At 44.1% G+C, this 26306-nt stretch overlaps 1 protein-coding gene across 2 annotated transcripts; it reads right to left on the bottom strand.

The window, feature by feature from the left end:
- Positions 1-1094: 1094 nt before the first annotated feature.
- On the bottom strand, positions 1095-25920 carry pum1 (pumilio RNA-binding family member 1). Of its 2 annotated transcripts, none has more exons than XM_079288233.1 (23): positions 25840-25920; positions 22492-22664; positions 20823-20945; positions 20347-20415; positions 16909-17014; positions 14608-14801; positions 14204-14376; positions 13837-14101; positions 13456-13549; positions 12812-12910; positions 12556-12698; positions 11966-12104; positions 11633-11767; positions 10848-11204; positions 10462-10704; positions 7531-7801; positions 5914-6043; positions 5580-5714; positions 4819-4956; positions 4036-4161; positions 3709-3830; positions 3380-3572; positions 1095-2730 (listed from the first exon to the last, which is right to left on the bottom strand). In XM_079288233.1, exons 2-23 carry the CDS (start codon positions 22651-22653, stop codon positions 2599-2601), a joined length of 3549 nt encoding a protein of 1182 aa, XP_079144359.1. In that variant the 5' UTR covers positions 22654-22664; positions 25840-25920; the 3' UTR covers positions 1095-2598. The 2 variants fall into 2 exon arrangements, with proteins under 2 accessions (XP_079144359.1, XP_079144360.1); XM_079288234.1 differs by having other exon boundaries at positions 10899-11204.
- Positions 25921-26306: the final 386 nt, after the last annotated feature.

Raw genomic sequence — 26306 nt, 5'->3', positions numbered from 1 at the left:
AATTACGTGGCGGGCCGGATTCGACCCGCGGGCCGGGAGTTTGAGACCCCTGCTATACACCTTTTAGGTCAGCTCCGAGTGCTTCGCTGTGATTGGCTGAGTCACGGTCAAGTCGTATGAGCTCACAGTCACACCTGTGTCTATGTAACGAGTATTAATATTAATGCGCTGCTCGTGCTCTAACCTACTTGTGTCGCATAGCAACCGTGCATATTAGCTACTGCTCAAGGACACAAGGCGGACAATGGCGTTTAATCATTGTTAAAAGGCACAATCCGTAGCTTATATTAAAAGGATATAACACCATAAACAGCTAAAACTGAAAGCTGCTAATAGCTTAACTGGTTTGACACATTAGTTTAGTTTTCTAAACTCAGTCCGTGAGAAGCTGCTGGAAGAAAAGCTAGAATTGGACCAAAATGGCCAAAATGTTTTATGTTACAACACACCAATGACTCATTTGATTAATATCTGAGGAGAGGAGGGAGACACTTATCCCCATTTTCATCCATAACTTGATAGTCTCTTTAGACCGGTTTTTGTTAAACAAATGTACTTAATATATTTTGACACAGGGCCCATCTAACAATCTGACAATAAGCCATGAGCCCAACTTGAGGTTGAACATTACTAAACGTGGCAATTAATTAAATTACTAGAGCCAACATGTAGAGATAACATCGGGACTGTTTCCGCTTACTGCTCCAAACAAAAGCTGGACAAGTAAGGACATGAATATTTAGTCTCCTTGTACAATTGAAAGATCACAAGAGGGAAGGTGTGTTTTGATACAGTGTAGTCGGATGATCTCGTTACAAACCCTGGTGTATTACTCATGTCACAAGTCTATATAGTACTTTTACATTTCTAGATACCAGCCTTATTAAATCGGTTACTATTATGAAGAAACTAAAGCAAGCATCCCAGCACCCTCTGACTCATGCTGCGTGTACTCAGTCTCATCGCTGCAGAAACATTCATTCAGACGGCGGGAATCGAAACTAAAAAGCACAGATCCTGATCCTCTTTTTTAGAATAGAAACAGCAGTGCGTCTGCTGCGTATCAAACATGCAATCAAGCACACTTGAGACGGTTACATTTTCAAAGTTTTTTTTGTTCAGTTTGGTTTCAAAATAAAGATCACACAATTGTTTAGAGACAATCTACAACAGGAGTTACAAAAAATAGTTGCCCAGGCAATAAGCATACACAGGTTCTGTTAACTATACACATATGGTTACAGGTGTGCTCGTAGTAAATATACACAAGGCTGCTCCAAATGTACACCGCACTGTGGCGGGCTGCCTCTCTCACCCAAAAGGACATGTATGATACAGCACTTACAGCACTAGAGAAATGCCAAAAAACACAAGAATCTTCTCTGTACAATCCATGGGTTTACCCCTGTGAAAACAGTCATGAATAATAAGAGGGGTTTGGGGGGGTAAATGAGTAAAAGTTATTTCTCCCACCCAGCCAACATACCCATACACATGACACATTTCATGGGGCAAAGCATTCCTATAAAAAGATCTTAAAAAAAAAACAAAAGGTCAAAAACAAAGAAACCTTCAACATAAACCAGAAGACACCACTAAGTCTAACAGAACATGTCCAATGGGAGGTCGACGTCTTAAGTTAAGCAGTGACAAGATAAAGATAAAACCAAGCGTGGCGAATCTTTGTACAAGTACTACGCTGTATAGAAAGGGCTTTTCAAAACAAAAATTTGATATTACAATTTACAATATACAACAACTCATATGTCACAACCAAGGAGGTGAGAATATACACTGAAATGCACAGGGTTTTTTTTCTAAGATTTTTTTCGGTGAGCTTTTTCTTCTCATACCAAAAAGGGTGGTAAAGCACTTTTACATTACAAGGGTTTACAAATGTACAATTATACAGTCAGAAGTATGTGGTCACTACTAGGATACATTATAGATACAGATTCAACATCAAAAACCAGAAAAAACTACAAAGTTTTATATATATATTTATATATATATGCAAAGGTCTACACCAAGTATACACGTTATATTTATAGAAGCAAGACCAGAAAACGAATCTCCCATGCTAAATGATCTGTCTGCTGGTTAGCGGATGGTGTGTGTGTGTGTGTGTGTGCGCGTGTTCATCTATGATTCTGTGACGTCGGACAAATTAAATACTCGTTCCATCTCGTAGTGGTGACTAGGACACTAGGCTTGTGTGTGCAGCAGTAGCAAAAGGTGAAATGATTTTTGAGTTTATCAGCAAAAAAAAAGAAAAAAAAAAGAGGACACGAAAGAAAACGAAACACAAAAATAAAGGAGGGAGTGGAGCGATGAGTGGAACGGGTCTCACCTCTCTCCACTCCCCGCACTCCTTCCCTCACTCCCCCAGTTCAGTGGGCCTGGTCGGGCAGGGGCAACAATATTTGAGAAAAACTAAGGCTGCCAGTGCGCAGGTTTTGGGGGGGGAGAGGAGGACAGTAGGGTGGGGCTGGTAGACATGACCACTCAATGTGGATGAGGTAAAGGGGGGGGGGGGGGGGGTCAGGTGGTAGACGATGATTTTAGGCTGGAAGGGAGGGGGGGGGGGGGGGGGGGGGTTTACATGATGCCATTGGGAGGGCCACAGAGAGGACCCAGGTCAACGCCGTTCTTCATGTAGTACTTCTCCAGCTTGGCCAGGATGTGTTTTCCATACGTGTACTTCCTCAGGGTGGAAATGTGAGGCCGGATCTGTGCAGACACAAAAACACACATGTTACACACATGTTCAAATTGGATATGGGCGGTGTGCTCTACCACAACAGCAAATCACCAACACCCATCTATCTGGAAATCAATAATCACACTGAATGCAGTGACCTTAAGATGTATTGAAGTGCAAGGAAGTGAAGGGATTAAGGGCTGACAGGAGACACGCTCCCCCCTTCAGAATTTCTTTAATTCAACGGGTTGATATTTGTGTAGTGCTGAAGCCAATCAAAACAAAATAATCATATACAATTAGAAATTCTCTAGACAGTCTATTTTGCAAATAACTCCACTGTAGGACTAATGCAGGATTATCATATTTCATGTATTACTAATTTATATGCCTCTGTCTAATGACAGTGAGTCAAAATAAACGATTTTTAAAGACATCACTGCAACTGTTTTGTAGTTCCAAATGTGTATTTTTTTTTTTACAGAACAATTGCTCTCAAACGCCAACAAATACATAATCATTGAATTAAAAGATTGGCCATAATAACTCTTAACACAATTGATTGTGTTCTAAACCCTTAAATTACACGTTTATGGTGTTTTAATTGCTCGACTTTAAGAGGTTTGGAACAACCTCCATTATCCCAGCATGCGCGAAGACCTCGTTCTTTCCACCCACCTTGTGCATTACGATCTTGCGCTGGGTGGGCTCGGCCACGTCGATCATCTTCTGCACCACGTAGTTGGCGTACTGGTCCTTCATCATGGTGTATAAGGCACTGTGGGGGCCCTCAGTCAGGCTGCACACCTCATCTATCAGCACGGCCCGCTCTGCCCGTGACGCATGGGTCACACACTTCTCCACCACATTACTAAAGACGGGAAGGGAGGGCTGAGCGTTAAGGTGCATTTAAAAGAAAACGTCTGGCTACAATTGCGGAGAAACGAAAGAAACATTTCTCAAAGGAGGTGGGGACATGACACTGAAACCTTGAGTTGGTTATTTACCTGGCAAACTTGTGCTGGCTGAGTCCCAGCACATTGCCTCGGATTTCCGCCACTATCTTGCTCTTATCTTCAGCTCGGCCATGCTCCAAAACGTGCTGGATCACATAGTTGCCGTACTGGTCCTAAATAAAACAAACCCACACAGACACATTGACTGAAACGTGAGGACACCAGCTGCTGCTTCTGACGTCACATCAAACACGCAGCAAACTTCTAAAATCTACACCGAGAGCGAAATTTTCTTTAAGCCAACTTCTCTCAACCGGCTCTAGAAAAACATAGCTGGCAGAGGAAGAGAGACGGCTAGTGAGCGCTAGTGTGCGTTACCTGCACCAGCTGCTCAGTGTGTTGATGGAGCTCCTCCAGGATAGGCAGCGTCTGTTCTTGAAGGCAGTGTTCGAGAATGCGCTGAATGACTCGGCAGCCATAAGGGTGAGTGGAGAGGGCAAAGACCTGAGACACACACACAGACACATGTTACTTATTCATGACGTACACCGAGTGGTCCTGGAGCTCGGTGAGTTGAACACGCCTCTAATTCGCCTCGGTTCAAAACGCTTTCCCTTAAGGCACAGAAAGTCCCGGGGATTAAAGCACCAAATGATCATAGGCATACCTTCACACACCCCTGCAGGGAAGGTGAAGGCACATTCCTGACAAATCCAAGCCGTAGAAAACATGCAGCGACACAACATTCAAATGTGCGAGGAGCAAAGAACTCTGTCAGAGTGACTCCTCCTGAAACCTTTAATCAGCAGACAAAAAGGGGCATGCACGGACACACAACATCTCTCTTTTGAGACGTCATGCTAATGTGCCATTCAGCTGGCAGATAGAAGATGGCTGTTGTCGCTGGGCTGAGGTTTGCGTTGCCATGGCAAGTCCCCCCCGACAGACACGAGTAAGTGTGTCTGTGTACTTTGGCGGTGACAACATGCTCGCTGCCTCCAGGCAGCAGCGTCAAGTGTATGTGTGCAGACGAGCAGCAAAATGTATGTGCGTGTATGTATGCGTGTGTGTGTGGATGTCAGCAAAGCATCCGGCAGGCTTTCAGTGATTGAATGTGGAAATATTTCTTCACAGAGCGCTGCTCACAGAAGGGGGACCCACCTGTCCCTTAAAGGCGTCTATGATGAAGTGCAGCGCATGAGGCTGGACACACTCGATGCACTTCTGCACCACGTGGTTACCGTTCTGGTCCTTCACGCACTTCAACACGTGGCCGTCCAGCTCCCGCACCATCTCGCTCTGCGGGGGACACAGCATGTGGAGAGGGACATGTAATTGTTTGTGAGGAATCAAATATCGCCTGAATGCATTTTCCCAAACTCTCCTTAATTTTTCACAGCGTCTCGTAGCCCAACCAATAAAAGTGGGATTGAGCAGTTGCCCTGGGGCTTCTATTGAGCTCCATTAAGGAGAAATGGATACCTACCACACACACACACACACACAAAATTTAAGCACAACTTGTCCGGTTGATATTCAGCTCGATTTATCTCAACACCTGCAGTTCAACATTTGCATATAAACTGTGGTATCATTAGCCTCATTCATCGTTGATGACAGAGTGCTTGGGAGGAACCTGCTGCTACACGAGGCAGCGGCAACATAAAGCCCATAATATAGATGAAAAATGCCATATCAGCGTAAGGAGCCCACCTCGTTGTTGATGCTGTATGAACAGGAATTAGTGATCCATGAGCAACGCAACCTCATTCATGACTGAATTATGAGCACATGGACAGTAGTCATGTTTTTAAGAATATTTAGCTTTTCTTTCCGACAGTGACGAGCCACAGAAGGGTTGAATTAAGGTTGTTCTAGTCCAAAAGGTACAATCTGTTTATACCTTCATACAGTGGACTTACAATGACCTGCTGATCAGAGGGGATGAACTCCAGAGCTTTCTGAATGACCCTGCAGCCGTACATCTGCAGGGCCAGAGACAGCACATGACCTCGGATCCTCTCTGCCAGAGCCAGCTTCTGGTCCAGGCTGCCAAACTGAAAACACACAGACACAAAATAAGCTTGTAAATCCTCTAATCCATTTGATGAAACACGACACAATACCACGTATATTACACAGCCACACAGAGGACGCGACAATCCGGCGCAGTTCTAGAGAATCAATGACTCAGACGTCCTCATAAACTCCATCATGGCGACTTCAATATTTGTACACCTCGATTATCTGACTCACCTCAAAGAACTTCTGGATGACATAGTTCCCAAAGACATCCACCATTAGCTGGTAGGCCGCCTGCAGTATCTCACTGAAGACGAGCTGGCGCTCCGCTGAACTGGCTCGCTCCAATTTCAACTGGATAAACCTATTGGAGACAGAGCGGATGAACATTATATTAACCACAAATGTCTCTTGGTTGGCTGTTTTTCAATTTAATTTCCATGGCTTTTGCAATTTATAAAAGCCTCATGACAAAAGTACATAAAAAGTACATAAAACCTACAGCCTACTCGGTAAATTAAGTGCATTCACAAAGTTTGGATGAACTTGAAGACGAAGACTAATAAACACGGCAGACAGTGACGGAGCAATAAAGTGAAACAGATGTACAAAGACTGAGCGAGAGCTGCTTCTAAATCTTTAACCCGAGGGAATAATAACACACAAGGAGATGAAATTCAGAGTGGAAAAAGACGAGGAGAAGAAACCGAGTAGCCTGTGAGGTGAAGTAATGGATGCCAGGCAAAAAGCTAAAAGACATAAGAGATAAAAGAGGACAGTGATGTCGAAGAGACTGTAGAATGAAAACGTCTGGAATGTGCAGACTGAACGTCACGGTGTATTAATAGATCATTTCAGTGGTGAAAGTGCATCTGACGCAGGGCTGGTTCAACCCAGGCAGACCCAGACACCCGGACCACAGAGCGGCCTGTAGCTCAGAGTTTACACTGACAACACACTCGGCCGGAGGACCCGTGTTGACGGCTGCCACAGCGGGCGCATTATTTATGCAGACTTCTGGTCTATAGGGTTGAGCAGGAGTTCATGTAACTATTTCTCCATGCAGTCTTGGAGAGTATTAAATATGATGGATATGGGAAAACAGCCTAGTATGGTAACTTGTACAGTTTAAATCAGATTGCTCCACACTAATATGAAAATGATGGCGGTTAAAGATGACTCGCCCCTCCAAACTATCTATGAGCAGTCTCTTATCAGACAGAACATCGTGTAATAGTGATCCGACTCACATTCTCCACCCAGAGTTACAGCTCTTACCCCTGGTAGAAGATGCAGGGTCCCCCAGAGCAGGCTGAACCGTTCAGCTGAAAGATTCATTCCTGCTTTAAATCCTTCTTTCTATTCAGAGGCACAGAGTTACACGACTCTACAGGGAGTATGAACCTGAAAATATGACAGTATAGTCATATATAGAGTCGGAGGGCTGTAACTTTGAAACATTGGCAAAGTCGGCCTGTTCAGTCCGTGTTGAACACTCAACTGTGAACTTGATCAGGGTTGTTTTCCCGAACTAACGTAAGGCTCCAATGCACTGAGATTTTGGGCTGTCATCTAATAACGGCATCGAGACACGTCCACCGACCTAACATACAAAGATTTGGTGACCAAAGAAAGCCAGCGTCAAAGTGTTACTTACACACGAGTTTACAGGACGTGATGAGTATCAGTCAGCATGTAAAAACAGCTTTATGTCTTCCAGAGCTTTGTCAAGTCTAAGAAAATAAGTAACTTGTCTTGTTTGAGCTCTGAGTACCAATTGGTGGCCTGTGTTTTACTGACGTGGTTTTGATCCGTGTGCTTTAGGTTGAAGTGACGTCTGCGTGTGTGTACCTGCTGCCGTGCTGGTCCTGGCTGAACTCCATGATGTGGCCCGCGATGTCTCTGAGCTGCAGGTTGGGGTAGCGGTTGTTCCTGAAGTCCTCCAGCAGGCGGCTCCGGCCTGACGGCATCACGTCCGACATGCCGTAGCGTAGCCGTGACGAGGGGAACAGCTGGCTGCTGGGTGAAAAGAGGGAGGAGCCTGAGCTGGCGGCGCTGCGGTACTTGGCCTCTGCGCCCGGAGCTGCAGAGATGAAACGCCCGCTGCCATTGGTCAGGCCTCCTGTGGAGTCATACGGAATAAGGAAGTGAGAACTGGCACTGTTCAAATAGTCCAATGGTACTCAGAAAAGCTCTTCGATCAGAGGAAATCTCACAGTAATAATAGCCCTGAACCAAAAAGCCAAGACCATGCAAAAAATATTTCGCAAAAAAACTGAATGCCAATCATTTTCTTCCCATATATACACAGAAATATCCAGCGAGTTAGGGACATGCACACCTTAATAAAAGGTGTGCAATAAAGGAAAAACAACTCAGTGAACAAGTATTTTAAATTCGCTCTTTTCCCCTAAAGTTTGCCGTGGTGCATGGTAGTTTTTTTTAACAGCAGGCGGGGAATGGATTTCTCTCTTGCACTGTATTTTAAATGCTGCTGCAATGATTACTTGCATGGGTTAACATGGATTATATTTTTTAATTGACGACACTGCAGTACTAACATTTTGAGATCATGTAAATGATGGTAAAGCTCTGCAGCACAGAAACATAGCACTGGATGGCAGCACTGCCTCAAATATTAAGAAGGCCCTAAGAATCATTACCCCGTACTGTATTTAACTGCATTAGATTGTGTTTACATTTTAGTGACACTGATCACGGCGCATTTGACTTTTAAATGCAAAGCTTAGAATCACACATAAAACCTGGCGGTAGCTAAACACGCGTCTTAGGTTTTGTTTCTGGTGGAGGGGCATGACTCGTAACTTGATGGATACAAATATTCCAGTTAAAGTCTGTACACAGTGTAGCTGAGGTAGGGCTGGGCGATAAATCGATTTAATCGATTAATTCGAATGTGTGCTTTAAGGCGATGTGTTTTATTGAAAATCGAGAAAATCGCCCCCACCCCTCCCCCCCGTTGGGTTCCCGTAGTAGAGTGCGCGCGCATTGTTTACAAACTAAAACAATGGCGGCCAGCAGCTTCACTGCTGGCCGCCGCCGCCGCCACCTCACAACAACAACCCAGCATTTTGGAGACATTCACCAACTGTACTCCGCATGAGAAGAAGAGTGCCCGGTGGAAAGCCATCACGGATGCAGTCGCGATGTATATCGCAAAAGATATGGTGCCCATATACACCGTGGAAAAGCCGGGGTTTATTCACCGTCTCAAAGCTTTGGACCCCAGGTACGTGCTACCAAGCCGTAAACATTTTTCTGACGTTGCCTTGCCTCGGCTGTACAATAGTACACGCCAAAGGATCTCTGCGGAGCTGGAGGGGATGTCATTCTACTCCGCAACAACTGACCTGTGGTCCAGCAGGTTGACCCAGACACCGATCCACTTGACTGGTGGAAGCGTCACCAACTTAACTTTCCAAGGCTAAGTACTTTAGCAAAGAAATACCTCTCTGTGCCAGCTACAAGTGCCCCCTCTGAGAGGCTTTTCAGTGTGTGGGGGGGGCATTGTTACATGCCACCGTGCATGCCTGAAGCCAGAGGTAGTAGACAGGCTTGTCTTCCTGGCAAAAAATATTTAGAAAAAACATGCACTACTGTTTAATACTGTTGGTTATGTTGTGAATGCACTTGATTTTGTTTACATGCACTTATTTACTGTGCAAAATATGTTATGTTGATGTTAGATCAGATGTTGCACTTTTGAAAATGTGAATGTTAAAGGGTCATATACATTTTATTTCATGCTGTGTTTGTATCAGTGTATTCAGTTAGAAAAGCTTACTGTAAAAAGTTACATTTGCACAGTTGTTTACAATGGAAGGCTACTATTTAATGCCATTTAATGTTATGTTTAATTTAATTTTATATTTAAATGATTCAGGCAAACAAAAGAGTGACCAAATACTTTTTGTATACTACAGGCACCTTTCTACAATGTTCAGGTTTTGTTTGCACTTTATTTTTATCAACCTACTTGGGAAAATCATCACAAAATAAAAGAAAAAATTGTTTTCAACAGCTTCTGTCATCTGCAAAAAATTTTGGGGGAAAAAAATCGATTTAAATCGTGAATCGGATTTTTTGTAAAAAAATCGGAGATTTTTTTTTTAGGCCATATCGCCCAGCCCTAAGCTGAGGATATCAGAGCTCAGTTTCCTCCCTTCAAAAGCTGCTGTTTACTGCAGTTCTGTATATACATCTGTATAGTAACACATCTCCAAAGACTTTGCCAATTCGAGGTAATCAGTAGCTCAGTGATTATAAAGCCTCGACTTGGCTCTGTCAGTTTGTCTGATTGTTGTTTCATCACAAGCAAGTGTTACACTTCACTCTGCCAACCGTCAATCATGGAAACACAGGCAACAAAAGTCTGCCAGTAATTAATCCCTCAATATATGCTGGCTGAAAAAAAGCTGTTGTCATATTTTAGTTTGTCAGTCGATTGGGTCTGTTGAATTTGAGCTAGATGGGACACATTGAATCACGCTTGCTTTAAAAAAAGTGTGTAAATGTTAACATCTAATTACATCTGATGTGAACGATAAATTCGTTACACCAGGGAATCTACAAGAACGTCTTGTTCAGGGAGTCTTCACAGCGGTGTCCTACACATGCTCAAAATAGGTTTTTTGTTTTTTTTTAATAATGGGAAAAAAAGAGCACCATGTCCATGGAGTAGCTATTCCAGTGGCAATATTGTGAAATAAAACACAATCAATGACATTGTTAACCTCAATCGATCGAATCAAAGCCACTTACCAAGATTGAGGTTGGAGGAGGAGCTGTGATTGGATAGGGAAGGCGGGGGTGTGAGGGAATGGGAGGGGCCCTGGTTGGGTAGGGGCATGCCCACGGGGCCGGGGGAAGGACTGAAGCCCAAGGTGCCGTTATAAAAGCCTCCATGGCCAATCGGGGTGAGGCTGGAGGGCGTGCGTTTGTACAGCTCACTGTTGCCCGTCAGGGAGTCCCGCCGGGAACCGCTGCCTCCACCTGAGTTGGCCACTAGAGGGAGCCAATGATGAACATTACATCAGTGAAACGTTAATCAACAGATTTTTTTCTTTGTTTAACTATTAACAGATCATTTTTCGTGCAAACCACTTATGTTTGATAAAAAAATATTTAAAAAAATGCAAACAACTGACCGCTTTGATAAGTCTCCAGCAGTAGACTCCGTGGGAAAGGTGTAGTCCTACCTGCGGTGCCGAAGCCTCCGAGCGTGGCCCCCAGTGTGGCACCGAGGGAGGAGGAGGCCTGCTGGCTGAAGCCTAAGGAGGCAGAACCTGGCCCTGGCTGACCAGAGCCTTGTGAGAAAAGGGAGGAACTCTGGGAGGAGGAGCTGAGGGAGGAGGATCCGTAGAAGGAGCTTCCTCCCAGAGCGCCACCAGGGCCACCCTGCTGCTGAGGCTGCTGGGACGTCATGCCGCGAAACGGGCCGTTGCCCCCACCGCCCAGACCACCGTTGCCACCACCTGCGGAGGCTGCTGCTGCTGCTGCAGCAACTGGAGGGAGAGACAAGAGTTATTATACAGGTTCCCCGTCTGTCCTTTCGATACAGTAAAATGTATTTCATTTGACCAAGTGCCACAAAGTTTCTTTAGTAGATGCATTTCTTTAAAACATTTACAATTGTATGCATCATCTCGAATATTAATGCGAACACACATTTTCCATACTCGTGTCTAAATTCACATCAATAACACAGACTCAGAGGAACTCATGGGAAAGATCTAAGGCTAGGCTTGAAGGTACGGTCTCATAATCTCATAACTGCATGTTCTGGATGAGAGGGACATTCGGAATAAGTTTCAAAGACCACAATGTGCAATCCGTTGATTTATGTGCACGACGTTGTTGTTTGTCCTGTCGGCAGGAGGGAACAACAGAGACAGGCCAAACCTTTAAGGCTCTGGGTGCATTGCCGTCTTACCTGCTTGTGCTGCGGAAGGAGATATGATGACGGAGCCGGGGGCCATGAGGCGGACTGGGCCACTCCGACCTCCAGTGTTGACCACGAGGGCCCCTGTCTGATCATAGTAGGCTGCAGGGGCCAGGACTGGGTAGCCTGAGAAAGAGGCCGCAGCAGATGATTATTCAGAGGGCACCTAAATAGATGTTAGCGCATCCTTTCTTTCACGTAGCAATGGGTGTTAGTGGGTGATTTCAGCCGTCACTTATCGAACAGTTCCATAATTCAGATATCTGAAACTCGTGCTGTAATGGCAAATGCAACTGGATTTGTTTTGCAGAGTAACATACTCACCGGGGACTCCTGCTGCTAGCCCCTGCCCAAAGGCAAGGGCGGAGTTAACTGCTGCTGCTGCAACCAGCTGGTCATTCTGCTGATTCTGTTGGCCTTGGCTGGGGGTCAAAGGACGTTGGTTTCCCCCGCCACGCATCACCTTAATAAAGAGGAAGACAAATGCAAGGCATTTCAATCATCATCAATATGCAAATTAATTAAAAAACAGTGCTCCAAAGCAGAGAACCTGTGGTACGCTGCAGACATAACGTTATCACGTTCACATTCTCTTCTAGTTAATCTAATGTGCCCAAACACACACAGAGAGACAAATGGTGGCATGCAATAAACAGCCAGGATGGGAGAGCTTTCCCTTTATTGGCATCTTTGAGCAAAGCAGGAGTAAATAAACAGCAGTTGGATGAAACATTTCCTGCTGATTGGTTTATGACTTTCACGAGATGCAAAGAGGATTCTGCTTATAGATCCAAGTCGAGCAGCAGTCAGACTGAATGCAAATTTCAAACTGGCACATAAGGAGAGATCTGACAGGAACCACTTGTGCCAATGAGGATCAGCATGCCAGTTCTTTTGGCGAGCAGCCAACTGACCTGCTGCTGGTTCTGCTGGCTCTGGTTTGCCGCCTGCTGATTGGCCGAGTTGTTGGCTGCAGCAGCCTGCTGCTGGAAAAGGTTGGCAGGGTAGACCCCCCAGGGGGTCACACCGTAGTACTGGGGAGGCATCACTGCCGGACCTGGGCCCAAACAAATACACAGAATACAGGTGAGATGGGTGTTTATGCGTGGCCTTGCTGTGGGAAATTAATTAACACGGAGCAGTGGGTCCATTTCTAAATACGGGTCTCACCGAGTGTAGCTGCTGCTGCTAGTCCGGCTGCGTAGGGGTCTGTCCCTGGTGGAGCAGCACTGATGATGTAAGGGTTGGGCACAAATGCTGGAGCCAGACCTGAGAACACATGGAGGGGAAAAGGTGAACCAGAATGTTTCAGAACGATTCTTGAGGCCAGTTAAGCTTTAATTGCCTTTGAGTAAACCCAAGAAATATGAACCGAGCATTAGTTACCATTTGACTGCAACAACATGTGGTTTTTTTTGCAACGTCTGTGTTCTTTTGCTCCAAAATGAAAAACTTAAAATTGCAGCACCCACTGAGTCACTGTTGAGTCACTAGGACAGACCAACAAAATGTATGATAATATAATGATTGGTACTTTTGGTCTGACATTTCAGGTAAATAAATGGCTTAGATAACAGAGTTACGGGTACAATCATGTGGTTGCTCTTTTCATTCAGTTGTAAAGCTGTTTATAGTGATATATGGTGTCATGTAGTGATCCATCGCATTCCCATCACGACTAAACTAGTGAATAAAATGTTATTTAGCAATAAGAATAAGGACAAAAGCAACAAAAATAAGAAATAATTTTCATGAACTTCATTTCATCGAATGCGTGTCAGTTAAAGGGAAACCGAGCCAGTGTTGTCTCTTACCAATGTGAGACTGCTGTGCTGCTGCCAATGCGTACTGCTGCTGCTGGGCTGCTGTTAACTGCTGCACTGCTAGGGCGTTGTTTCTCTGAAATAGCTGCAAAGGCACAACGACAGGTTAATAACACGAATATCATGCAGCGCATCACATGAATATCACGGTGGGAGACTAGATATCGTAATGTGGCCGTCTTTCCCTGGTTTTAAAGGCCGCATTTACTGTTAAATTATGTAATTTCCCGACCTTACAAAACCGCTCTATCATTTGCGTTTACCCCCTTCGTCATATCCACACTACGATGGAGGTATTTTCTCCACATGACCCAGCCCTAATGAAGAGCCAATGACAAAGGTTGTATACTATTCTCTGCCTGTTGCTCTCACCTGCTGCTGGTTGGCGTAATCAAATAAGCCCACGGTGGGCGCATTGTCCATGGGCATCTGGGAGTTGTAGTCAAACTGAAGCGGCTCCATCACTGACTCCATGGGGTCCATGGTGACCCCACCTTGTTCCACGCCAGAGAAGTCTTCATGAGGTTTGGGGCCTCCACCACCTCCCATGGGTGTCATGCCATCAGCCCCTACACCCCCGGGACCTCCAAGCAGGTCGCCCTCAGGACCAGGGACCGGCATGTTGCCTGGGGGGCGACTGCAGCGACGGGAGGAGGAAGAGTTCAGTTTACATCTAAAGGCTGCTCTTAAAACAAGAAGCATTTCAAGTTGCAAGTGTCTATTTCACGCCGAGTCTCACCCAAACTCTTTGACATCGACGTCAAAGCCGTTCTGCACGGGCAGCCCGTTGGGGTTGATGACGTCGTTGATGACGTCAGCTTCAACTTCTGTCAACTCCTTCAGTTTCTCTCCTTCAAATGTTGCCTGCGGCTTCTCCCTCGTCTCCTCTTCCACCTCTCCATCCCTCTGTCCCTGTGTGACGGAGAGAACAGAAACATAAGACAGTGACAAGCTGAAAGATGTGACAGATGGCAAACGCACAAACTGTGCAGAGTGGGGAGGACAGACCGACATGGACAAGGTGAAAGACCTGTCCCCCTTTTTGACAATCACAGGCTGACAGAGGAGAAGCAGTGAGAGGAAGAAGACAGAGAGGGAGTGTTGAGGTTATTGCTGATGTGATGCCGACGTAGTTTAACTTACATAAGGTCCTTTTCGGAGGCAGGAATCCAGTTTTTCAGCTGGCGAGGAGGAGAGGACGTACTCCACCATGCTGACTCCCAGCCCACCACTCTCGGAGCGCGGTGACATCACCGAGCCCACGCCGACTTCACCACCGCCATGGAAACCTTGCCCTGGCCGACGGGACACCATGATTGGCTGAGACACGGAGTGATCTAACGCGACAGGAGGCGGGGCCGTTAGTAACGGGCATGCACAGCTTCACACACCTGCACGATTAACACGATCATATGTTACATTACAGATTTATTTTTTAAAGATATCATACAAGTTTGCATTGTTGCATATTTTATCATCCCAACACGTCGGACTGTATTTTCTGAGACGGTCTGAATGTTGCCACATCAGATGTTGCTCAGATGGTGACAGATGGCCGAACTACTTCAGTGTTTCCCATTAATTACCTACACTGTGGCAGGTCAACAGTCTTTTACTCCGCCATAGTTTCAGAATTAGCCATAAACATTTTGACGCTTCTCAACGCTGGGCTCTCCGTGTGCATTTCCTCTGCAGCGGTGCGCAGCGACCGGCTCTAGTTCGGCTCAGACAGTGAAAGTGGCTTGCGACCCCGGCCGTGTCTGCTTTACAGCACCCCTCCCCCGGACTGTGCTGCTTCCTGGGCCGTGAACTTAGTGCTTGCTCTGTATGTGTGTTCCCTTCCCCTCTCTCTCTCCCTCTCCCTTGGGGGGAGTGAGCTGTTGGGGCAGACTATCCTCCGTAACCAGTCTTGGAACACAGAGCCGTCTCGTCTACAGTGCTTTGTTGTTGTGACCTATTAATAGGAGTTTCCATTCAAGTCGTATTGGACCATTTTTTTTGTCTTTTATTAGACTTTAATTATACCAGTCTTAATTATAATCCCATTGATGGGTTATAGACCCCAAAGCTTTGAATTTCTTCTGTTACAACTTCCTGTTTGTTTTATGTAATCGTCTCTATTGCCTACAGCTGTAATGGGATTATCTGAATTGCCTTTACTGAGGTTTCTTAAAAATAATTTCCGCTTTTGGGCCTAGGTGTGTTTTGAATGGATTTTCTTTGTCTTAGTCACACTGGGACTGAGTCTGGACTGGGTCTGAACTGGGTCTTGGACAGTTAGAAACTCAAATCTCATCATATGGGAGAAAATACCGGTGATTTTTGACATCAGCATTTGATTCTGAAAAGAATCTGAATATGTGCGTCCAACACCACACTTGTTCTGGTGGTTTCTTGAGGTCCTTGTGAAACAAACCGAGCTTTGTTTTTTAACACTCAATGGCTGAAGGAGGAGAAACAGATTCCTCAAGGACATTTCCAGAAAAATTGGACATTGTAACAATGGGTCGGTCAACCCCACAGCTAGCATGGAAAAGGATTTGTACAAACGGTATTTCTGGCTGACAGCTGCGGAGAAGCGTTGCACAATTTATGGCTAAGAATGAAACATTTGGAGAGACCCGAGTGGATCTACAACTCAACGAACACAGGAGGAGGACCTGTGACTTGAACTGACCCGCACCGATGTTCTGAACAACCGCGTCATTAAACTCTTTGTTAACAAAGAAAGGAGGATGGACTTTGTCTTTAAGTGAACAGCAGCTGTGGTCAGTGAACTGCTTTTGTGTTTTTACGTCTACAGCAGCGTTACTACCGTTAGATTTCCTATGTTGTCGTTTTTATGATATGGTGAATATTGTTCCCTCTGATGTGAATAATATTTGAATGGCTCGTGCTCTTCAGTGTGCGGTGGAATACGTGTTGTAGCGCTGCAGTGTTGCTGGATTGATTTGTTGCCATATGTGACTGGTTCATGGGAGTTTGTTCTTGTTATTGTGTTACATTGATTCTGACTTGTCTGTTAATGACGAAGAATCCCGTCATCGCGGGGTTTGCTGCGTTGTTTTCCCATTAAGCTAGTTTAGCATAGCCTCAGCTGTTTTTGTTTTTTTTGTTCCGGGTTCAAAGGTCACAAAGCCCGCCGTCTCCTACGTGAGCACAGTCCACCAAAAACATTATATTTCCCACAATTTAAGCTTCTGCCTTTTCCAAATGCACTAGTATTTTTCAAGCGTATTGTTGTGTTCGTAAGCCTCGTACCGAACGGTTTAATAAGAGTATTGTTACACCCCTAGAAACAAATAACCGTAGCTGTGGCTCATAATTAGGCTATTCAACTGTAGTAGGACAGCACAGAAGGCTCAGGTATAAAATGCACAGCCCGCCACTGGTATCAACAGCCTACTGTCTTCTATCACAGACCTAAGTCAGACTGGTGTATACCTGAGGCCCCCCATGCACTGTCCCTCCACTGGTCCAGAAAGATCCCTTTTGGTCCGTCCTTCCCAGAGTCATCCGCCTCCCAGAACTTCTTACCAGGTAGCATCTGCTACAAACACACAGGAGAACAAGGGAGAAACGGGCAGAAAAGGGAAAGAAGACAAGGTAAAAATGGTTGCGCAGATATTGCAAGCACATGGCAGGATGGGCAAAATAGGAACAAATCTGCACACAAACGATTAGCTTGTATAACTGGTCATGCGAGCAGAAAGGTCCTCAAACCTTACCAACAGGATGATCTTCAGAATGTCTCGTTTTTATTTTGGCGTTAAGCTGCCAGTGCTACACACATCTGTTGTAGGTACTTTGAGCCCTGACTGCACCCCAAACAAACAAAAAACAGGCCAGCATAACTAGATAAGTGGAGCAAAAACAACACACACTGCCACCCGCATCAGTTCCTGACACTGAAAGAAGAATTCTAAATTTAGTTTTAGTCGTTTATTGAAATGTGTGGTTCGTTTAAAGCAACAGTGTGTAACATTTAGGAGGATTCATCAGCAGAAATGGAATATAATGTGTATAATGACCTGAAACTAAGAATCTGTGTTTTATTCAGCTTAGAAAAAGCCATTTGTATTGACATAGGGAGCGAGTCGTCTTCTACGTAGTTCGCCATGTGGCACCGCAAAGTTTCTACAGCAGCCCAGAAGGGACAAACACTTAACGGACACCAGCTCTAGTGAGTGCCGGTCGCGTTTTTGCATTACCAAAAGGTAGGGCTGGCTACCAAAACTCTGTAATACACATGCCCCGGAATATTAAAGATCGGAGTTATTGATAAGACCCGACATTACTGGTGCTTTTTAATGTTTTAGTATATTTAATATCACACTGTAGCGAGCTCTTCCACTGCTCTGTCGTGCTGAGCTCCTCCACACACACACACACACACACACACACACACACACACACACACACACACACACACACACACACACACACACACACACACACACACACACACACACACACACACACACACACACACACACACACACACACACACACACACACACACACACACACACACACACGGGAAGTGACTTTTTTTTGTTTCCAGTGAGATATTAATGACTTTGTAAAGTGACTTTGCTGTTGTAAACAGTGTTACTGCTCTACAAACAACATTTAGTTATAGATATACTGTTAACTTATAATCCTGTTCTAAATTGAATTGTTTCTAAAAGCAATCATTTCGTCATGAAGAACAACAGAGTAGTAATAAGAGTGGCTCCTTGCAGCAATAAAATCCTCAAGATATCCATCTCTACCTGAGGGCCGCCGTAGGTTCTCCAACACGCTGAGCATCATATCATCGTCACATTGTTGAAACCTCACGACTAGATGCCACTAAATCTCACACAGGGATGCCCACCAAAGCCAGGTTCTAAACAGGAACCCGTTCTAAACTAGCAAACCCCGGAGTATTGCTAAGGTCCAGAGTTACCGGTTCTGCTACCGGTACTTTAGAAGTTACGGTAAACGTAAACCTCCTCTGTGTCTTTGCACGAGGGGCGGAGTCGTGCTTTACTTTGACACAAACACCGACTCCAGCTCAGTACAGCACGAGACACCATGGAGAGAGAACAAAAATATTGAAGGAGCGGCTACATTTTACTCAATTAGATGCTGACAACAAGTAAGGGATGTATTATCAGCATTTTATCAAAACATTTGGCGAACAAGCAGAACATAAATCTGCAGAAATTAACCGTTTTCAGCTTTTTTCCAGCGAGCAGCCGTCCATTCTCCTCGTCCACTGCGGGTAACGTTAGCGATGCTATACGGAGTTTCCTGTTAATAGTTTAATAAAAGAAAGCTAATCACTTTGCTGTGAATGCATTTTAAAGATTTTGGGAAATTCTTGTATCGCTGCTCAAAAAACACTTTGTATTCAGACAAGAATAATAAAGCGATGTCGACTCCCATCTTAAGTGCATTTTTTTCTTACAATATAATCAAAAAGAACCGATAAGAGTATCGATAAAAGTGCTAGTATTGATAAAATACTAACGATACCCATCACTACTCACACACTGTTCCTTTAAAGTCACATATTAGTCTTTTTCTTTTGGTCACGATTCAGTGAGTGAAACGTTAGATTTAATTTTAGTATAATTTCAGTTCATATTTTAGTCAACGTGAAACACAATGGCCGACAACGACAGCGAGTCCGAAACACAAATGGAGGCCGCAGCTGATGCAGCGGCTCCGGCCGAAAAGAAAAAAAAAATGTCAAGCGGTCATGATGAGGTCACTGTTTTATATAGCCCGTCTATAAATTATTTTCGAGGTCAATAAACACAGACAATATTTGACCGCAATTTCTCGGGGACACTGAAATCTTTCAGGACCGGCTTCATTGTTTTCTGACAGAAAGCCAGAATCAGAGGAGAATCCTGAGGCCAGCTGCTCCAGCTTCAGCAGACTTCACACCAGAGTGACCTCACAGAGTATCGACATGTTGCTTTTTACTGAATAAAAACTAGGAGAGAAGCTGTCCGCTAGTATAATATGGCATTGGTTATGATTAAATGGGTCACAAACACTCGTTTGTTCTTACTAGTAGCCTACATTTTAATATTGTCTGTTAGCAGTTAATGATCATTTAATGAGGGTTGGCTATCGGTCAGAAAAAAACTAAATTGGCATCCTTTGTTCGCTGCACAGAGACAACTATTCTGTCTCGTCTGGGAAAAATAGACTTGAACAAAATCATTATTTTCTATTGACGTCAACTAACACTTATCAAAAATGTTATTTACAAAATGATCAGACTTCTTTTTGTTCTGTATTTTTTAATAGTTTTAACTAGTTCTGAGTGTTTGGACTCTGAGACTCACTCCACTCATCAGCAGCTTATTTGTGTTTCTCTCCATCGCGGTCTTCACTTTCTATCAGTCACCACTTTTCTCACATTAAAAAAAAAAAGGACCGTTTCTATAAATGTGATCAGTATCTTCTGGCAACAGGAAACTCTTTGTTGCATGGGAAGTCAAAATCTGATAATATGTGTGAGCTGATCTGCCATTTCTAGGTTATTTTTGTAACATGTTACTACATCCTGGTACAGACGTATTTCAGTCCATCGCAGCCAAACAATATTCACCAAAAACGAGAGACAACAAAACAAAACAGACCGGCACTAAGTTAAACGAGCCAAAACTATTTGTAGGCAATGGTCCAACCGCAACAGAAGTACCGCGTGTAGACCGTGTATATACCAAAATCCAGTGAGTTTAAATGTAAAAACTGTGCTTACATGCTATGAGTAACCACCAAAATGCTCCATCAACAGATGTATTAAAGCCAGAGGGTCACATAAGTCCCCTTCTTCTAGACCACAGACAACCCTGAACATCCAACATGGTGGCTCACCTCTCCCATGGCGCATCCCTCCAGAGCCAGAGCCTGAAAGTCATGGTTCAGCTCGTCCATGGATCGCACCTGCAGACACAGAGCCGGGTTATGAGTCTCACACTCAACTAATGTACAAACATAAACCCAGCTTTAATTACCTATGTTAATTAGTAATTGCCTTTATAGATGATTGGCAGAACAGCGGGTTATACTAACATTACTAACAAGTTTTAGATAATTAAGAGATAATTAAGAGATTATTTAACCAGCATTGATTAAAACCTGTATTGTGTGCGACTTCTAAATACTTTGTTTCCTTCAACACTCTCATGACAGCAACCACAGTATTTTGTGAAAAAGTACTTTATTTTTGTATGTGGCTAGATGTTATGGTTACATAAAGTTTTCTGTGACTTTGAACCAGCATACAGTAGTATCTATGAAAATACAGTGACATCAGTGCTCCAACTCGTACAACACACACACAAACACACCTGGCTGTCATGGATGTTGTCCCCAGTGGGCCAGCGATGTTTGCCGGGTTGTTCGCCGTGCTGCCGCTGGAAGAAATAGTCCACCATGGCATCATCCTGGGAACGTCCAGCACCCGCCACACCCTTAAAGACACGTACACACACAGACGCACACATTATCCTGTAATTACTAGGAACGGTAACAAGCAGACAACTGGTGACATGCAGGTATAGCATGGATTTCAAGTATCAGTTTACCATCGTTTTATAGAGTTGATTATTTACAAAAACACGACAAACTCAAGCATGCCTACATTTAAATATATGTGGAACATACGAATAAATATAATCCAACTGCATCGTTTAATGTGTCGTAGAAAGATCAATCAAATACCAACAACACAACTAAATGTGATTGTCTAATGTTCTCAGCAAGACTATTTAAGTCTCCGTGCTCCAATGAAATAAAGACCATTCTTTAGTCTTAGCATAGAAAATGGGATAGATACTAGTTCATTATTATAACAATTAATCTGCTGGACATGATGAAAAAAAAAAGACCACATGTTAAGGAGTCAAAATGTGTCGTGTGAATTGTCAAAATGAACCGTATTCAGCACCATTGGTTGAGGTATTTAGGCTACATCCTCTCTTCTGAAACTCAAATACATAAAAAAAAAGAGGCAGAATTGTTTTCCACTGACAAACTGAAGTTGACTTCCTCTCTTACTCATTTTGAGAGTGAACACAAAGTTCTCCACAACACACTATCATCAAGGAATCAGTCAACGTGCTCTGCAAACAGCTGGGCTTTGTCATTTTCTTTACACGCAGAGCATGCAGTCGAACAAGTCACTACGACGTCCTTCAATCACACTTAATTGCTACTTCAGATCATTTTTTTCCAGAATTAGTCGTGATAAATGCTAACCGCGATATCAAGAAGCAACAATTTAGAAAACACTTAACAGAATATCCTTACAGTGAACTGAAGCCGAGACACAACACTCCTAATGCAGTCTGGTGCCTGGACTGCACTTAAGAGGACACTCCAGATAATCTTAATTACATATTTAATAACACGGCTAGCCCGCCTGACTAGCAACAAACATGACAAGCTAACAGCTGTCCTTCATAACATCAACAATGTCCACAACTTTAAGCGCTGACAAAGAGCTTTTAAAATAGGTGTGGCTATACAAGACTAACTTAACTAGAGCCTTAAATTACAGTTTTCAATCATTTATCAGTTATTTTTGAATTGCTAATCAGCTCTACCTCATGATTAGCAATTACCAAACCAATGATGACAACACAACTCACACGGTTTAGCTAACAGCCAACAACATGGCGAAGTGGCTGAAGTCATCTTCTATTTTTATGATCTGCAGACAATGACATGTATTGTTGCCAATAGTTGACAAAGTTAATAGACATTGACCTTACTGACTGTAAATATTGCAACCATTATTTGGAGGTTTTGAACTGTACTGATAAGTCTTCTTTCACGAGGCTAACATGATGCATGCTCACACCACGAGGGCTGCTGTGGAGGGATTGTGAGCGGGCTTGCAAGAGAAGGAGAATCCAAATGATGGCAGAGACTGATCAGCCGCATGTTATATAAAAACAAGATGTTTGTCAATTAATGAATGAAATGTCTTAAAGATGTCAAGGTGGTGGGCTTTACCTGCTGGCTGGGGGGCGTGGCCTGAGGGGTCTGCCCTGTTGGAGGGGCGTGTCCTCCGCTGCTCAGCACCACGGGCATGCTGGGAGATGTACTTCTATGGTGGGGGCTGAATGAATCCTGCCAGAGCACTGCTTTCCTCTTCAACACACACACACTGCTCATTCCACCACAGCCTGTGCAGAGAGAAACACATCATCCGTCAGTCAAACAATGAATAGTATTGAAATGAACAGTAAAACCATTGCAAACATAGGATTTATTGCAGTGCCGTTGCATTGACTGCGTGGATTTTTGCACATGTTGAATTGTACCTAATAAACTGGTGAGCGTAGTTTAAAACCTGTTGTGACAACATAAACCCAGTCAGAGTGATTCAGCAAGTCACACTAATATTTGTAACTGTCCAGCAATAACACAAGAACCGAGAACTCGAGCCAGATCGTACTGTAGTAAACCAACAAGGACAATCTATGACACGTGTTACAACCATACCTCATTAAACAACAACCTGTGGCGACAGTCTGACAGGAGACTAAATATGTATAAAACAAATGGGTCGTCTAATCTGAAAATGGTTCACGATCACAGTTCAGAGTCAGTGTTGCTGTTCTATGAATCTCTCGATAAATCAGTCCTACAGGAATGAAAAGAGTCATCTCGTGTAAACGTACCTCACACACATGGCCGGAACAAATATCTAAACAAATAGTGTACATTGAACTGGTTTTGATGTCAAACTACGCTCAGCTGTCTGTGTATTGCAGTGAGGGTTGACTAAATATTAGAAACACCAGTTCACACCAGTTCAACAGCACCAAAAACTACAACCTCAGAAATAACTATAAAAAGGTTGAATCAACGCCTCTCAAAAGCCTGAAGATTTTTCGTAAAGTTAGTTTGTAGACCGTCATCTCTTAATACCAATCCGCTGCTATGGACACAGTTCTTCAGCGGAATCAATACAATCTATTTATAATCAATAAAATCTTTTTTTTAATAATTATGTGTCAAAGTATTGATTTCTTAGCACGTGTAATAAGCAAGAAAATGTGTAGCAAGTGGGTCATTATGATGTTGATCATCCCTTATAGAGGTGTACCTAACGAATCGACAACCGATCATATACAGCAAGACGCAACTGACTGAGTGGCGTCGCCTGTCAGGCTTTGTATCCACAGATGTCAGAGGAGAATACAGATATCTTCACCCCAGGAAAACACTGCAGCACCTCACTACTAACAGTCCACTTTTGGTTTGAAAGTAGTCTAAATTAAAGGTGAAATTGACCGATGTAATGTCCATTTTGCATGAAGAACTGCATATTCTGCAGTACAGCACTAATCAAAAGTAACATAAATTGTCCAATTGTTTTAATCCAAAATACACTATGAAATGTGTAAGATGCAGAGAATGTAATCACACAGTAGGTCTATCTTTCTTGGGGCAGTCTATCTACCATTGAAACTACTTAAGTGGTGATAATCAGAAGGAAGAGAGTAGAGGATGAGCAGCTACTGATGTAAACAGAGAATCCCTTCACAAACCGGCCCAGGGCACCGGTGACAGCCGTTCGTGAGAAGAGTATATGTTAAGCACCCTGAAAACACAGTTTGGACATTTGTCCCAGTGATCTGCATATTGGTCACAAATGTGTTACACGTCTCTGGTTGAAGATGTTCCATCAGCAGCAGCTTGGTTGTTAAACCTGTAGAAGCATGGCTTTGGGGGGTGAGGTGGTTGCAGATCAGTGCTCATAGTGGAAGTTCACACCGTCAAAGCTGATATGTCATAAGAATGAATACTCCGTAACACAAATGCAGTCTAATACGTCAGTCCTGCAGTAAATTGCAGGATTAAAATGTACAGCTTTGTTGAATTTAGAGGTTGTTTATTCAACTTAATGGTCATTTTGAGGACTGCATTGTACGGAGATATGTCTCATGTTTATTTTATATAAGTGACGGTAGACTCAAATTTAAAAACACAATCAAGTCCAACAGCACCACAAACGACATCCTCCAAAATGACCACAGTGTTGAATAAACACCTCTCCAAAACAATATTACCTGTAATAGACAGTTTCCAGTTTAACAGGAAACTACGTGATTTGTGTAAATTAAACTATTTCAAAGTAGCAGTACAGTTGCACAAGTGACTATATTTGCCAAGAGATTGAGACAAACTAGTGGTCGGTGGGGCCCCGTCATATAACCTGGGTAAAGGGTGGTGGGCAGATTGTCATGTGAGCAATGATCAACTAAACACATGTGCATTTGTGTTTTACAACCTGTCCTTAACCAACAAGCTCTAATCTCTCCGTTAGAAGTACAAGTTTCACATTAATGTCCCTAGAGGCCATGAGGACATTACAGTTCTTTATTACACCGAGCCATGTACAGTAATTCACTTCGCCTCGACACTGTGGATCTTCAAACGCATGCAGCTTTCTCTCAAAGTCTGGACACCACCTCCATAAAAGATTTTAAAAACCACCAGCAAGGTAATAACAAACCAGCTGGCCAAGCGTGCGTTTTCCTGCTCCACTCTTCATTGAGCAACAAGGAAATAATAGCTCTGTATTTGCTCTGCTTACAGCTCGAGATCAGGCAGAGAAACACCCGGAAATCCACAACACACTGTGGGCCATTCCCCCAAAGAGAAACGCACACGGCATGTTTAACGGAAACAGGCACCATGTAACCGGGTTAATTGCTCAATACCGGGGATCAAACCACCGCATACCGGGCACAGACAGGGGTGTGACAATACTAGCAGACAACCTGCAGCGAGCAGCAGATAACGTTAGGTGTAGGTGACAAACATTTTCCTCTTTAACAGACATGACACAACAAAACCAAAAGGGCTTATGGAGAAGCTCGGGGAAAGAGGTCTCCGCGGTTTCATTGTCATGCATCCACTAACGAGCAGTGTCGGATGTATTGTGATGGGTTCACAGCCCATGTCTACCAACAATAACACGGCCTCCAGACACACGCTCAGCCCGGGCGAACCGGTGGACAAACACGGGCTGCACACACTGTTTATAACGGCGACAGTGGTGCCCTAACATTCACGACGCTATTGTTAATAGACACCCGGGAGGTCTCTACCTGTGTGCCGAGCCTGCAGCCCCGTGACGGGGATGCTAACAAAGAGAGCTGTCTGGAGCGGAAGACCCGACACAACGGGAGGAAGGAGGCAGCAAAAAGAAGAGGCACCCGCCTCTACCGCCTCACAATACTCCCCGCTTTTAGCACCTCTCAGAACCGCCATTGCAACAATACCCGCACTGATGCGTTCATAAGGACTGTCCCGTGCTACCGCGACCGGGGAAAAGGTGATACTCACCGGCGGAGAGGGAGGATGGACGCGGATTTCGGCCCCAGTTTCTCTCTGACACCCCAGGCTTTCACTCCGACAACATGGCGGCTCAACGGAGGAGCAGGCGAGAGCGCTGCATGATGGGAAGGCATGAGAGGCGAGCGTGCGGTTCATTGCGCCAACCGGGAGGGGAGGGAGGGTCATACCGGACCGATCCCTTTGTTGTGTAGTCTATTTCTACTGAGGGGTGTATTTATTATGCGTTCAGTTTTCACTTCATTCACATTATTTGTCAATGGAGTAAAAACAATTACGTCACCAAAATAAACTGCAAAAACCTACAATATTTAGTAAACGGCAAACAAAATGTAAATATGTATATATGTCACCATAGGGCGTTAGTGGTACTTGCACTAGAAAACACTGTAAAATACAATGACGTTATCTACTTTTATATGGGTGTATGACGTGATTTCGTCGGCGGTAGACTGTAC

The sequence above is a fragment of the Melanostigma gelatinosum genome (assembly GCF_949748355.1).
Source record: "Melanostigma gelatinosum genome assembly, chromosome: 17".
Classification (NCBI taxonomy): Eukaryota; Metazoa; Chordata; class Actinopteri; order Perciformes; family Zoarcidae; genus Melanostigma; species Melanostigma gelatinosum.
The sequence above is the reverse complement of the archived record's forward strand: the minus strand, read 5'-3'. Positions and strand labels throughout refer to the sequence as shown.